The sequence below is a fragment of the Pseudochaenichthys georgianus genome, chromosome 16 (assembly GCF_902827115.2).
Source record: "Pseudochaenichthys georgianus chromosome 16, fPseGeo1.2, whole genome shotgun sequence".
In the NCBI taxonomy this organism is placed as follows: Eukaryota; Metazoa; Chordata; class Actinopteri; order Perciformes; family Channichthyidae; genus Pseudochaenichthys; species Pseudochaenichthys georgianus.
The window spans coordinates 34,962,861-34,978,114 of NC_047518.2; the positions used below are offsets into that span (position 1 = coordinate 34,962,861).

At 39.9% G+C, this 15,254-nt stretch overlaps 1 protein-coding gene across 2 annotated transcripts in view; it reads left to right on the forward strand.

Moving 5' to 3' along the window:
* LOC117460291 (mannosyl-oligosaccharide 1,2-alpha-mannosidase IA) overlaps positions 1 to 15,254 on the forward strand; it is a 232,575-nt gene that overhangs the window by 129,658 nt on the left and 87,663 nt on the right. For both annotated transcript variants that reach the window (XM_071205950.1, XM_071205951.1), the window contains exon 4: positions 14,382 to 14,462. In XM_071205950.1, coding sequence (XP_071062051.1) covers positions 14,382 to 14,462 — 81 coding nt within the window. The remainder of the gene's footprint in view (positions 1 to 14,381; positions 14,463 to 15,254) is intronic.

Below are 15,254 nucleotides of genomic sequence, written 5' to 3' on the forward strand. Positions count from 1 at the left end.
AATCCTTCAACCTCAATCATGTGCCTTGAGCTGTGGCCTCCTGGGGTCACGTCCTTCACACTCCACTCTTCAATCTTGGCCAAATCTGATATTTTATGGGCAAATCATTTCATGTTTTAGTAGAGAGGCTGTTTTCTGTCTTGAAAGACATCTTTGGGCAGCAGCCAAGTATGAGCTTCTGTCCTCCTCCCTGAAAATAAATCGGGCAGTTTTACAGTAATTCCAGTTAATTTATCCATATTTATTAATTTGATACGGCAGCTTTTTGCCAGCATGGTGAATGATTCATTATTTATATGTGTACAATGGAGACAGACAGAGAGATGTGAGGCTTTGTTACACACTTACACATACTCTCTTACCCGTCTGCTGTAAACAGAAGTGATGTGTTTAGATATCAGAGAACTGCAACACCTCAAAGACTCCGCAGTCTACTTGAGAAAGATTTATACAGGATATCATCGTTTTGAAAGGGAACTACCTCATGCAGTATGGCCTTTCAAAAACGTGCCTCAGATACACAGATTGTCAGATGCACTTGGTAAAGGTTCACCCAGCTTACCAATATGACCTGCATTGTTACAGGTCACTACCCCTAAGGATGACTCCATCCCTCAGGGGTCCAAGGAGGCATCCATCCAACCACAAGATGTATGCTGGAGGGGAAAAGAGGAAATAATAACAACATTATTTCATTCCACAACAAACTCCTTTTTTAGTCTTTCATTCACTCATAAACACAACTTATCCACTTGGCAGGCAGGCACACCACCATTGGTTCATCTTTGGAAACATTTTAAAGATGAGAAATCATCTTTTTAACAAAGCTTTTAGAGTCTGTTTTGTTGGAAATACTGAGTGCAGAGATTTGCCTTTGATATGATTATACGGTCATTTGTGCTGAATCGATTAGTCTGTAATCGATTAGTCCAGATGAAAATTAGGAGCTTTCTTAATGATTGCTCTTTTAACGTCAATTATGAATTGTAGGTTAGACAAAAGAAGTCATTTGAATATGAAAGCTGACTGATAGACTTTCTTTTGTCCATCCATCCATCTTCTCCCGCTTATCCGTGGTCGGGTCGCGGGGGTAGCAGTTCCAGTAGAGAGCCCCAAACTTTCTTTTCCCTGGCCACATCAACCAGCTCTGACTGGGGGATCCCAAGGCGCTCCCAGGCCAGCGAAGAGATATAATCCCTCCACCTGGTCCTAGGTCTACCCCTTGGTCTCTTCCCAGCTGGACGTGCCTAGAACACCTCCCTAGGGAGGCGCCCAGGTGGCATCCTAACTAGGTGCCCAAACCATCTCAACTGCTTTCGACATTTTGTAAATGTTTTAATTTCATTTTTGATATATTTCTTAGACCAAACACTTCATTCAGTCTGTGTATGCAGATTCATCTTTAATGAGAATAATTGTTAGTTTTTGCTATTACTGCTTTTATGGATGTTATCACCGTCACTAAAGAAGGTTATTATCATCAAACAATGTTTAATTCATGAGTACAATATTTTCACCTTGATGACACCGAATGGTTCAGCCTGTAAGCTACAGGTGCATCATGGGACTCAAAAGCTTTGTTCTTGTTACATTTCAGAAGACAATATCTCAGCATGTATCAGATTCTAGTCTGTCAGTCTGACATGTGATATTACCCTGCAGGCTGACGTCTGAGTTACGGCCCGTCCACACACAGGCATGAAAAAAATCTTGAAAAATGTTGATGCTGGGCGTGTCTGAAGCTTGGCGAGTTCACGCGCCCAGGCCACCAACAACCAATCACATGAATCTCCCGCCCCCCCCCCGACATACAAAGCAATAGCAATGTTAAAACGAAGTAAACTGGATATAAAATCCCCAAACAGGCGAAAACATACCAGTTTCACCCACTGTCTCTGCCACCTCCCTCCATGCCTGGTTCCTCCGGTTTGTATCCCGGTAAATAGTTCTGGTCGTAAAGAACCGGGTGATTTGCTACCGTAATTTCTCGTTTGGAATATGAGGAAATGGCTCTCCCAGCTTGCACACGTTTTGATAGCTAGCACTGTTACTGGCGGGATTTGCATAAACGGGATTTGATTGGCTGATGCCAGCTTCGAAAGCATCGGGAGCATCAAAAGTTGAACATTGCTCAACTTTTTATGCTCACGATGCTTGCAAAGCCATGCTCCGCTCCCCACAAGGCAGTTCGGCGAAGATTAAAAATCTTCTACGTCACCCCATTCAAGTGTATGGGCGAAGCTTTGAAAGATTTTTGTCATGCCTGTGTCAGGGTTTCCGCTAGGATTTTTTCTCGCCGGTCAAATGTCCTGGCAGAATTTATTTTACCGGACACATTTGAAACTTACCGGTCATATTTCAATAATAATAAGAGTTGTGTAGCAGAGTTCCCGTTAGCAGGTTATTACCGGACTATGAGCAGATATGCTTCAGTTTAAAACTCAGTTCACGGGCTCATTTTTATATTGCTTCAGTTTATAATCGTAACAGATCGAAAAATTCAGATTCATTTTTCAATAAATGATTCCACAAACAACAAACAACATAATTATTACATTCAAACAAACTACTTGTAGTAGATAACGTACATTATTCCAAAGTTTACATACATTTGAATAATAACACGGGAGAAACGGATCCTCTCTTTTCCCCTCTCCCTCCCTCTCTCTCCTGACAGCCCGTCAGTTTCTCATGCAGCTCGCTAAACAGAGGGCGGGGCTTCAGGTGATTATGCAGAGCTGCGTGTCTCCGTCAGACTCAGCAGCTGATCTGATCTCTCTCGCGTCCGGTTACACTTCACTCGCGTTTATGTCCATATCGATCAGATCCAGCTCTCCTGATCGGCCTTCATAGAGAGCACCGATCAAACTATTAAGAGTGAATATCGGCCGATAATGACCGGCGGCCGATCGATCGGAGCCTCCCTAATTATTACCTGACATTTTGACCGGCAGGATTTGAATTTACCGGTTTTTAATAAATGTTACCAGCTAAAAACCGGTAATTACCGGCTAACGGAAACCCTGGCCTGTGTGTGCACGGGCCGTTAGGGATGCATATCGTTGACTTTTTTACGATACCGATACCACTGAACGATACCGATACTCAACCGATACATATCGTGATACTTTGAAAATGTATCATCCCACAATTACTCCCATGAAGCGCTTTACGATATAGTTAACATGTCAAATGAATATTAAATTCAATTGTGGGACTTCTTGGACCTTTTAGTACTGAACAAACAATGAAAGATACATAAAAAATATGAACAAAACCGATTATGGAATATCTTTTATAACACCCGCCATCAGGTGTGCCGCGTGAATAGCACATCTTGTCAATGCAAACAGACCGTTATAGCACCGTTATAATTAATGTTAAACCTGATTTCGGTAAGGTATACCGTAGCGACCAGTAACCGGTATTTCGGTAATACCGGATACCGGTATGCATCCCTAGTCTGAGTACATTAACAGTAATCCAGGAAACTTTGGTGTATCCTCTGTGGGTATTGTGTTTGCAGTCCCTCTGAAGAGTGCACATCTTCCTCTGTAAAATCTCATCTATCGAGATGTAACAAGTTCTGCTGTTTATAGATCAAATGGTCCCCCCGTGCGTTTGTTGATTATTCCCATAAAGCCTCTTCAGAGTAACTAGTAACATGCACTGCAACTCCTGATTCACCACAGTGGAAATCTCCTGAGCCAAACCGAGATGGTAAAGTGACTGATAATTAGCACAATCAGGCCTATAATACCACATCTCAGGCGAGACTAAAGTGGGTGTGAATTCTCGTGGGCGTCATTTTGGAGAGAATGCGTTGTTTTTTTCTATCATGGTCTTGCTTTCTTCCATCAATGAGCAATTTACAAGTGTGGCGGCAATTCTTAGCCACACTGGCATCTTGGGGGTTCGTTGGTCAACCACTTATACCGACTGAGATATCCCAACAGCTATTTGACAGATTTCCATTAACTCCTTTATAGATGGTCGTGATCATGAACCTTCACGAAGAGGATAATGACTTGTGGGTTTTCCCCTGACTTCCTCCAACACAAAGTTTAAATATGGGTGAAATATCTCAACCATTTGATTGTGTTTCATGAATATTGTTCCTGAAATTCATGGTTCCCCTCTTTGGTGATTCAATGTCTTGATATACTTTCCATCTGCTCAAATTCAGCTTAATGTTAGCTTTCATTGCAGTCATTGGGTGTTTCTCAATCGCAAGTAAAGCTGCTCCAGAGCTACTATTTCAAGCATACTACGTCATCGAGTGCCGCGAAGTACAGTTCCAATGTCCAGCATACTTGGAATTCTACCGATCCAGGCGTACTTCGTTTGGAGAAATGTAGAGGCTGCACATGTGTAGACTCTGCGGTCTTAAAATCCCCACAATGCTTTGCGCACGGACCAATTTCCCCAAATCTGTGGCGGAAAATGTAAGGCGGGGCCTCTCATATGACGCACACCTGCACCCTTGCTCGCCTGTTCCACGCTTCGTTTTCCGAATGCCAGGAAGTATTCTTGCCTCGCTTCTGAAGCAAGACGCTCGGAAGACATGTGCTACCAAGCAAGCGTACTCGCGATTGAGAAACACCCCCTGTCACCATTTTAGCATTAAGCTAAGTACAAGCTCAGAGAGCCACTAGCATGGCTGTAGACTCTGTTTTGAGTTGTTTTCCGCACTCATTCAGTGTTGTGGTCACTTGCTGTGAGCTTGACAGTACTGAAGTATGATGAAATGCACAGTCAGGGCTCTGCAAGAATCAGGATGAAGCAGAATATTGAAGTATTGTCTTGAAACTGTGGTGGAAGTTGTACATTTTCAGAAGCACATATATATCCCTGCAAACATCCCAGAGCAGCAAAAAAGCAGTCTTTAAATTCTCCCCGTACAACATCTCTGTCAGTTTGAGATGTCAATGCAGTGCAAAAAACGCCTGCGCTAGCTTGAGGTGTTTATTTCATTACAATCAAATAAACTTTGTTGCGGGATAAAGCGTTTAGATTGATAATAGTGCGAGTGTATTTATATCAGTGCAGTTATTATCCAGATGAAATTGAATATTTGGCAGAGTGATTGCAGATTCATTGCTCATTGTTGTTGCTTTTAATATGCTCAGCCTCAAAAGGATGCTGCGCCCGCAGGCTAAAGAGTCTGGCTGGCAGTTCAGATAGACGTTTGCTTACAGTCTTCCACACAACACACACTTCTTTCACAGAGGAAGGAAAAAGATTGGTGTGAGAGTTGACTTGGAAAAGTGAGAGGAAGTTTGTCAAATTGTCTGTGAAATCGCCGGCAGCATCTCACCAACTATACCGAACAAGTGAGTGTACTGAACCGCAACACACATGCAGAGCTGGAGAAGGGAAACAAATGCATGTGTTACTATTTCTTGTAAGTAAAAAACCCTGCGTACACCCTCAGGAAAATACCAAGTGCTTGTGTAAGTTGTTGTCCAAAAATATTTTGAGAAATCAAAGATATTCTGAATTATTTACTGATTTACATAAAACAAAAAAATGTGTGGGGCTTATAGTCTATTTATTCTCATCAATATTTTGTATCTGAAAGCTCGCACATGAGGCTTTTTAAAATCAGCTGTTAATGAGTTGTTTTCTAAAATGTATGCTCCAATTAAAGATAACGTGACATCAGATGGTAGCAAGAAGACCTGGAGCAAGGTTGTTTATCTGCAGAGCTGTTTTTTGACCTTCGATAACCTCGATGTCTGCGCTTAACAAGACCTATCTTGCTCCGAGTCATGCAGGTGTCTGAGGAGAATTTGTGTCATTTTTACGGAGATGGGAGATGCTTCAGTGAAGACGCCGCGCCCCCGAGCTGGGGTCAAGCTGAGCTGACATTCTGTCTCAGGATGTGGAGGGCAAAGGACATTTTGCGTGGGTGGTTCATCATTACGGATATTTACCGGCATGTTTTTGTGTAATTCTTGCATTTCTCCCTGTGGACTCATTGAGCTCAGACAATGTCAACAAGTGGATTTTGCTACTAGCATTAGAACAACATTTGCAGGTTAAAATGCCTCAAACATTATCTATTGACCTTGAGAAGGAAACTAAGCTATTAAGGTGTGGAATATAAACTGAAAAAGAAGATGTATTGACAATAACTCTGACATTGAAGTAACTTTCAGCTCATTAATTGGGTTTAATGCCACATTATAGCTTTTACACATTAACACATTTTATTAAATGTTTAAAGATGTAACAGGCAAACATCTCTGACAAACCCACTGTAGTCCACCTGCACATTGACAGCACCATACAATTCTATCTATACCTACCAAAAAGTAGTTATAGATAGATACAAAATGGAAAAGTAAGCAACTATTTGTCCAAGATTTAGAGCCTTAAAGCCTTAGAGCTTAATAAACATATATTTCTCTCATGAGTTGTAGAGAAAACATAACCGTAAGCAATCAATTTGAAAATCTCATGTGGGGCTCTTAGGAAAAGGCATTTCTCACTATTTGCTGAACTTTTTTGGACTTATGTATTAAACAACTTATTAAAAAACAGATTTATCGCACAATAGGAACTTTTTAGATTCACCACAGAGACTTATTGAAAGTTATGTGATCAGATTTTAGCTCCTGAATAAATCTGCATATGTATTGATAGCATTGAAGCAACTACTCTATAAGCCCTTAATGCTTGTTTAATTCTAACACCAATTAAGTTATATGAAGAGGGGTATATTGAGACAGTAATGTTCATAATTGATGCATTCATTAGCTCAGTTAATTACCTTGTATATATTAGAGAGTGATTATAGTATTTCAACACGAACACAGTGGATGATAAGGCAGCTAAAGTGCCTCTTTTTTATTGTCGTCTGTTTTGGAGCAACTAAAATGAAGGATGTGGCTCAGTCAGCGAAGCCAAATTCAGTGGGAGGCTTATGATGAGAAACAGAGGCAGGCAGTTATACAGAGTCGGGATGAGGGAGACTGTGACGGGGTGAATAGTAAAGAGCGCAGCACGGTCCCACGAGAGACCCGCATTATCATAGAAGACTCAGTGGGGAGCTGCTGCATCCCCAGGTGAGAGCAAAGACCTCCACAGAAAGCTGCTCTCGTGATTGTGTGTGTGTGTGTGTGTGTGTGTGTGTGTGTGTGTGTGTGTGTGTGTGTGTGTGTGTGTGTGTGTGTGTGTGTGTGTGTGTGTGTGTGTGTGTGTGTGTGTGTGTGTGTGTGTGTGTGTGTGTGTGTGTGTGTGTGTGTGTGTGTGTGTGTGTGTGTGTGTGTGTGTGTGTGTGTGTGTGTGTGTGTGTGTGTGTGTGTGTGTGCAAAACGAGAGCATCAAAAGAGGGAGACTTGCTGAAAATAGACAGATGCAGATACTCTGGGATGCAGGAGATGTTAGCAGAGAAGATGGAGGGGTGATGGGCTGGGTTGTAATTCAGCTATCATTTATCACCCCTTGCATATTTGATTAAATATTCACCAGGCTGTTAATTTAAATGTAATGCATTCTCTGGCTGGTGTCCATGTGATGCTTAAGCCGTATATTAATTACCAGATTTTTAAAGATAAGTGTTATCCAAGAAATAAAATGTAAATCATTACCTGATGAGATCTGAACCATAAGCCGATAGTTTAATCTTAATGCACCAGTGCCTCCACCATTTAATCCGGGTTTATTGGTCTGCAGTAGGAATAGGCATTCACTGAAGCATCTACCCCCAGCTGGCAAAGATGCATCATGGGAATGTAACAAGAGTGGAGCAGTCAAGTGAAAGAATTCAATGTATTGCAAATGATAACCATTACCCTCTAATGTCTGTGAGTTAAAATGCTATTTGAATACTCAGAAACAGTCACTTCCATTATAAATTACCGGCATGAATGAAGGCTTCAGAGAAAGAGACACGACTCACTGTTGTTGTGATTGTTGCTTGAGAATTAGGGGTTCACTGAAGGCAACACTAGCTCCTCTTAATTGGTTGAATTGTATTTGTCATTAGGGCGAGCTCAAAGAACAGTAATGCAATAAAAAGTTCTCTTGGCTCATGCTAATATACTGTAATGGAAGATATTGAAAACAAACCATCATCATCCTTATTGGATAGGCTTCTTCTAACAGCAGTTGTATAACTTTTAAAGTTGAAAATGCAAATATGTGTTGTGTCGTATGGTTTGTTTGAACTGATCCAACCATTTGTAATGTTCCTTTCCCTCACTCTTTAAAGCTATGCCATGTACATGTGGAGCTGTGTGGGCTTAGCATTTGTGAGGTCCCCATTATTTATTAGCATGAAGTTAAGAGCTCCCTCTTTCAGTGGAGGAGCCACTTTAGCATGCTCCAGAGGTTAGCGGTCATTAATGCTAATGAAACTGCTCTCACAGCTTGGACGCTCATCAAGACCATAATTACTGCACTATGAACAAAAGAAAAAATAGAAAAATCCCCAGCTTTGTGTCCTGAAAGTGTCCGGGTATCCAACAGCGTTGAGTGTGCGATGCGAGACTGACAGAGAATAGAGTGGCAGGATCTAATTGGTCCCTTTCATGATATCTCCATTTCATCCATTAATTAGCGATGTTAAGTAAAATCACAGTCTTAAATCTGAATCACCAGCGTTGGTAGGAGAGGCAATCATCTGCTTAATTGTATCCTTTGCTCATCGGGTAATTTTGTTCTGTCACATCAATCTAATTTGCCTTATTGAAAATGTAGGAGCCAGTAGAAACCTGGATGGTGGCGATGTAGAAAAGTCTGCCCAGTGACAAAGAGGCCTCTTTATTAGCAGAACATCGCGACATTAGCTTCTGAGCAGGACACACCACTGGGCAACAGTCGACTCAGCTCCTTGGCACTCAGCAGCATGTCCACGCCAATCAGGCGTGTGTCCCAGGAAAATCTGGGCCGAGTCTGACGGCTATCTTTGCCACGTCTGTTGAATTATCATCAACAGAGAAACACTGCATGACGCTGGTGATGCAGAACACCTACAATGTACTCAACGACTCATTATACTCTTTAATTATGATTTATTTTCTGCTCTGGCTCCACCTGCACAACAATTACATTATGTAGAACAATTAATATGCAAATATTTCTTGTAGTATCATGCATATTTAAAAAAAAAAGTGAAGCATTGTTAAAGCAGTATCCAGTTGTCTGTGTAGTTTGAGCATTTTTTGTTTCAGCGATCTCCTTTTTGAAAATGTCACACCTGGATCGTTTGAAATATACGTGGTTGGATTTTATTTCTAGTACTCAACTTTTTGAAGCACTGTCATAGGTGGGATTACTTATGGGATCAATGTGCCAAACGCTTTGCGATGAACTAAATAAATGACCAAAGCAAACTAAAGACTGCTTTTGAATGTCGGTTTTTTTCAAAGGTAATCTTATATTAAGTTAATAAATGCTGATCATAGTACTGAAGTATGCAGAATGCATTTACAGATATACCTTTGAACAGTGCTCTAAAAGCAGTTTGATTTATTCAGTTTTTATTTAATGAAGAAAAGCTCAAATTAAATATCTACTTTAAAAACAATCGTGTGGTTGTTCCAACGTATTACTTACTCATGATAAATGCATGGAACAAGACCTCTCTAGCAGATCTCAGTCAAGTTGTTCGGTTTGCGTCAGAGTTTGATTGACAGGTTTCACACCGCTCCAAAGGATCTTAACTATCCTGGCAGACACACGTATGAAGTGAGGAAGATATACAGTCAGATCCCTATTTGAATTTAAAACAGACTTCCTTTCCCTTGGCATCGCAGTCCCTTGTTTGTGCAAGTAAGAGTTTGTTTTTACTTGAAAGCGGCAACACTGCAATGCAGATGTGTTCTTGCTCTAAAGGAATCATCTTTGAGAAAGTGTTTTGTTCACCTTCTCCTGTGGCAGGCTGAGAAATGAAGGTTGACAGACTAACTGGAGGAGAAGTTTCATCTTGGTGGCGAGAGTTTCTGTGTTTACTCTCCTCATTAAGTCCTCAATGTGAAGAGAGTAAAAACAGGTGTTATTCACTATACCTGATTTCTTTGTCATGCTTTAACATGCCTAGCAGCAGCACACTCAAATTAAACTCTGTGCTGCAGCATTTAATGTCTTAGTAGGAATATATTACTTTGACAAATACTTTTTTAGAGTTTTATGTGGTTTTAGGAAACACTTCTTCTGATTAATGTATCATTAGTGTAATAGGATTTGCAGTTGGAGGCTATAAGAGAAGCCAAAAACTGCATCAAACAGAATTAAAGTGAGATGACACCACCAGTCACATTCGGACTTAAGTCGGAGAAATGGTCAAGGAGCAGCACAATGAAAGAAGCTGAATAATTCATGTTGCATTTATCATAATTATCTTTGATCTTTTCTACATTGATTTATTTTAATCATAAATATCCCTTTGTGCTTTCAGCAAGATGACATTTAGCAATTAATTTAATGAGTTACGGTTTTCCTTTTTGTCATTACATTATAAGAGTTATGAGATGAAAATTATGGAGCAGTATATATTTCAGTTTCCCAAATGGGCCAATAAGCTTTAAAATGTTGTATTTTGGTTATAAATGTGGTTAGGACAATGAAAAGAAACAATGCAATTGACTTGCAATTGACAAATTAAAGATTTAAGATGGAAAAAAGCTATTACACTCCAACCCGTTAAACAGCGAGCCTAAATCAGAGGCAAATCCAATCTGTTGTGCAGTTGTTCAATTCACCCTCTGTGCAGTTAAAATGAATTTATATTTATTCATATGTAAACCGCCTCATATGTAAACCGCCTCTCTTGACATCGTTTTTATTCTTCTGTCTTGATACCTTCCTTATGATGCGGGGATTGAATCAATTTATATCCGTTTAAGGTGAAGTTGTATTGTTTTTGTGCTTATTCTGCGCCCCGGGGCTTGCTTTTTTGTGGTTGAGTTAATGGAGATGCATAGAACAGTTGCCCCATTTGCACGGAAACAATGTATTAGCTGTTCCTGAAAAATACATAAAATGTAAAAGGCAAAAATCAACAAAACCCAGAAAGTGTCCCTGTAGGCTTGTTGTATATCTAAACACATTGTATTAGATGTTCACTGCATTGGAATGAATGGAAGTCTTATTCAAAGCCTTCTGAGTGATTTTATTGGGCTTGTACTGGGGAGTCAAAGCCTGATTGGGAAAACCTTTGTCAGCATTACTTGTCCTGCCTCACTGTACCTGCCGCCTGTCTTGCTGAGTGCCACTATCCCTGGTGATACATAGACCCTCTGCTCCTAATCACTGCCATCGTATTGCCATTACTGAATGGGCCAGTCATTTCAGGGCTGGCAAGACAGCTCAGCTCGCTGCCCTGCCAGAGGCATCAGTGCTTTGTCTCCAGAAATGTCAGCAGTGTGCTGACTTGAGGGATGGAGCCAGCACCTTGGTTGTACAACAGCGCTGCTTTTAGTACTGGATTTATAGAGTTACATAAAACATGACAACGTGGACGCACGTAAAGTAATACTTTTCCTTTTTGGTGGAGAATCTATTCGTATTCATAATCACGCCAAGATTTATATGAGAAGATTAATATCACTTTCATGCTTGTACATTAAATATCAAGCTGGAGCTAGCGCCTTGTTAGCTTAGCTTAGCATAAGGCTACACGCAAGGGGAAACAAATCCATCTACCGTCACCTCTAAAACCCACTATTTAACACTTAATTTCTCGTTTGTTTTGTTCAGTAAAAAACATATGTAAAAAGTGACGGTCTTTAAGTCATGCTAAGCTGTGCTAGCTCCTTGTTAGCTTAGCTTAGCTTAGCATGAGGCTGGAAACAAGAGGTGCATGGCTCTGTGCAAAGAAAACAAATTCCCCTGCCGTCACCTCTAAAACTCACTATATAACACTTTGTTTCTCTTTTGTTTAATCCATTAAAAACGTGTACAAGTGATGGCCTTCATGCTTTGCCAAGCTAACAGATACATTAACATATTTCATCCCATATTCCTTAAAAGTGTACACTTTTTCAAAATGTATTTTTGCCAAGAGGGTGGGATGTGAAGAAATCTAGTAACATTGTGTTGACAACATCTTATGAATATTGAGCCATATAACAATACAATAAGTATAAACACATATATTATTTGGAGTCAAATGCTACCTTTGCATGGATGCCAGTGACTCCCCACAGGATATCTCACCTATTCATCAGAGTTGAGCTAATTGCCCTCTTTGGCAACCAATTAAAACATGTTCTTATCATCCACATTTGAGATAGCAATTTCCCTCGCAATAGGTCTCCAAGTCAAGGAGTACCAGACTGCTTCCACCTTCACCTAGCACAAGAGGTAATAATTATGGTGACATATTTAGACACATGCAGTCATAAGCCACCATAGTTACAACATTCTGCCAATGTTTTGGGAAGTCTGAGGTGAATTTAAGTGCGCTCAATAGATTATTCTCAGTATAGATATATATCTGTATCTACACCATTGGGAAAAACATGAGGGCATTTTATAGTATAATTAAAATCTGCTACCTGTTACCATCCACTACTGTATGTGAATTTGTGAACATTTGAAACGGGTTCAGAGGCGTTAGAATAAGTTCCTCTTGAGCCAGTGTACTAACTCTCCTTCAATCGATACTGCCCTGCAGTTGTAAGAGACACCTCAGACAAAAAAAAGGTTTTGAGGAAACTAAACTTTGGGAAACATGATTACAGGGCTTTGACTCTCTGACCTGACTTTTGGAGACTGACCTGGCTCTTATGGTGTCTTTCGAGAGGGATTCTCCATTTCAACGGGTGTACAAAGAGAAGATTGGGAGCTAAAGAGAGAGCAACTTATTCCTGCAGTCGCTTCACAGCCACATGACATCTCACAGAGTCCTCTCCTCTCTAACTCCTCCAATTGAAGTAAAACCTTGGGTCATATTAAACAAAAGTGAATCAAACTGGAGCGATTGTAAGTGAGGAATAACTTTGATAATATAGATCTATATTTCGGGCCATCCCTCTGAAATATACTGGAATTTGCGATAGCATCGATAGTGCTGATGCATTCACTTTGACGCTGTGATGTTGGTAATAAATGCTAATGCTGAACTTGCACTACTTTGTTTGGCATCTTTTTATTCAATTACATTTAGCTGATGCTTTTATCCAAAGCATTTACAATAAGTGCAATAAACCACAAACTCATATTAACTTTTGATAGTGCTGATGCATTATTTTCAAATGAGATGATGAACCCTTTAAGTACAACACTTTTTTGATTAGGTTTGGTTGGTCTTGTTGGCTGGCCAGGTTATAAGGGAAACAGGTGGGTTTTCAGTCTGTCAATGAGGAGTCATCATTATTGTATGATACTGTCACAGACTTATGAAGAAACAACACGTTCCTAAAGAAGGATAATGAAGTTAGTCTGTTTTGTAGTAAGTTGTGTCACGTCATCTAGCTGCAGAACTGCCTTTGTAAAATAAGACCAATATATATTTTAAACACATTCTTTAATAGTGTCCGTAGGGTTTTCTGATGACACATTTGTTTATTTCGATAACATGGTTCTATACTTTGGGTCAATCACACATACACAGTTTCTGGAAGTCATAAGGTGATGTCATAGGATGTCAAGGTAAGGTCATAAGAGATGCACCAAATGCATCCTTTACATAAAATGAGTGAATGACAATGGCTGTAGCTAATAAGACGATAAGAGAATTCTTATCTTTATAAAATATGATTGTGGTTGTTTCCTCCCTGCAATGTCGTTTGCTGCCTCTCAGTAAAGTACACAGTATGTATTTGGTATTGTGTGGCATTACTACGAATAATGGACGCATTTGTACAATACACATGCTAGTACAAAAGATGTTCCTAAATATAAGTCTGGTGTTGCTGTGTAAATGTTTTTTTTTTTCAATCAGAACTTTAAAGGTTGGTAATCTTTTCCAGACTTTTTCCAAGCAGCCATTAAGCCGCTTATTAATCAGAACAACACCATGCACACGCATTTATTCTAAGAGTGATGTTTTTGTTTCTGTTTTCTAGAGGTGTAATCAAAAGTGCAATCCACCACTTGCCCCCTCTGATTCTTGTGGATATAAGTCTGAAAGATTTGATGTTTATTGTTCCTGTAAATGACCCAGGATCTATTTGTGTGGTACAAATACAAAACATTTCTCTGGAAACATTTTTTTATCGTACACATGACTCATAGAAACTTCACAGCTCACATTGAGTAGTATGGTATTTATTGAATTAACTGCCCAACGGGTCTCAAAGGACCGAGTATCCCAGCTATTAAATACATTTTCTCCCTTAAAAATAGTGTATTATTATGTTCTGTTAACCCCACTGTCCTTGGTATGATACGACTTTTGACAATATGATCTCTCTCTCTTGGTTCTGCAGAACGGCGAGGCATCACTCTTTGAGGTGAACATCCGTTACGTTGGCGGCTTGCTGTCGGCCTACTACCTGACAGGAGAGGAGGTAAGATTAATAGACGTCTGTTCTCCCTCTTCTCTGCTGAGATCTGCTGCTCCATTCATCCCCACCCAGCCTTGTAGTTTGAAAGATGAACAGGCTCAGTGACTTCCTGTGCGTGCAGAGTAGCGTCACCATAAAATTATCTCTTACAAAAGTTCACGTTGCAGGTTTATCCAACCGTAACAATATATTTTGCCTATCAAATTACATACAGTTCATTGTTTGGCCCTTTAATTATTTTCAGTGGGAAATTAGTGTTTTAATGTGCTCATGCGTTCCAGGTTGTTTTGTTTGCTGCAGGAAACGATAAACAAGACCCTGTTTTGACAAGCCTATAGGTTGTTGAGTATGTAAGATATCATATTAATACATTCTGATGCCATTATCTTATGCAGTGCCACACACTTGAATAACATTTCACATTTTAACAGATTTTGTTTTGGCCAGTTTTCAGTCGCCATAACATTTCTAGTTGTATGCAAATGTTAACAGGGAGAATACACTCTGCTGCTTAAATCTATTCACTGTTTCTGGGTTTGTTTTAAGCCACGATGTGCTCCTAACTGCAACAACAAAGCTCGATAAAATACTCAAATATGCAGATGATTGAAACAAATATATCGTGTTTTGTTTTTCAGTGTGGCCGAAAAATTGAAATGTGCAACAAAAAACTAACCAGATCAAAGTGTTACAAAATGAAACCACGTTGTTATAGATTGGGCGTTTCAGCCTTATTCGGTTTTATTTGCAGCATCTCATAATAGTTCAAATATATATTTGTTATGTTAACTCAAA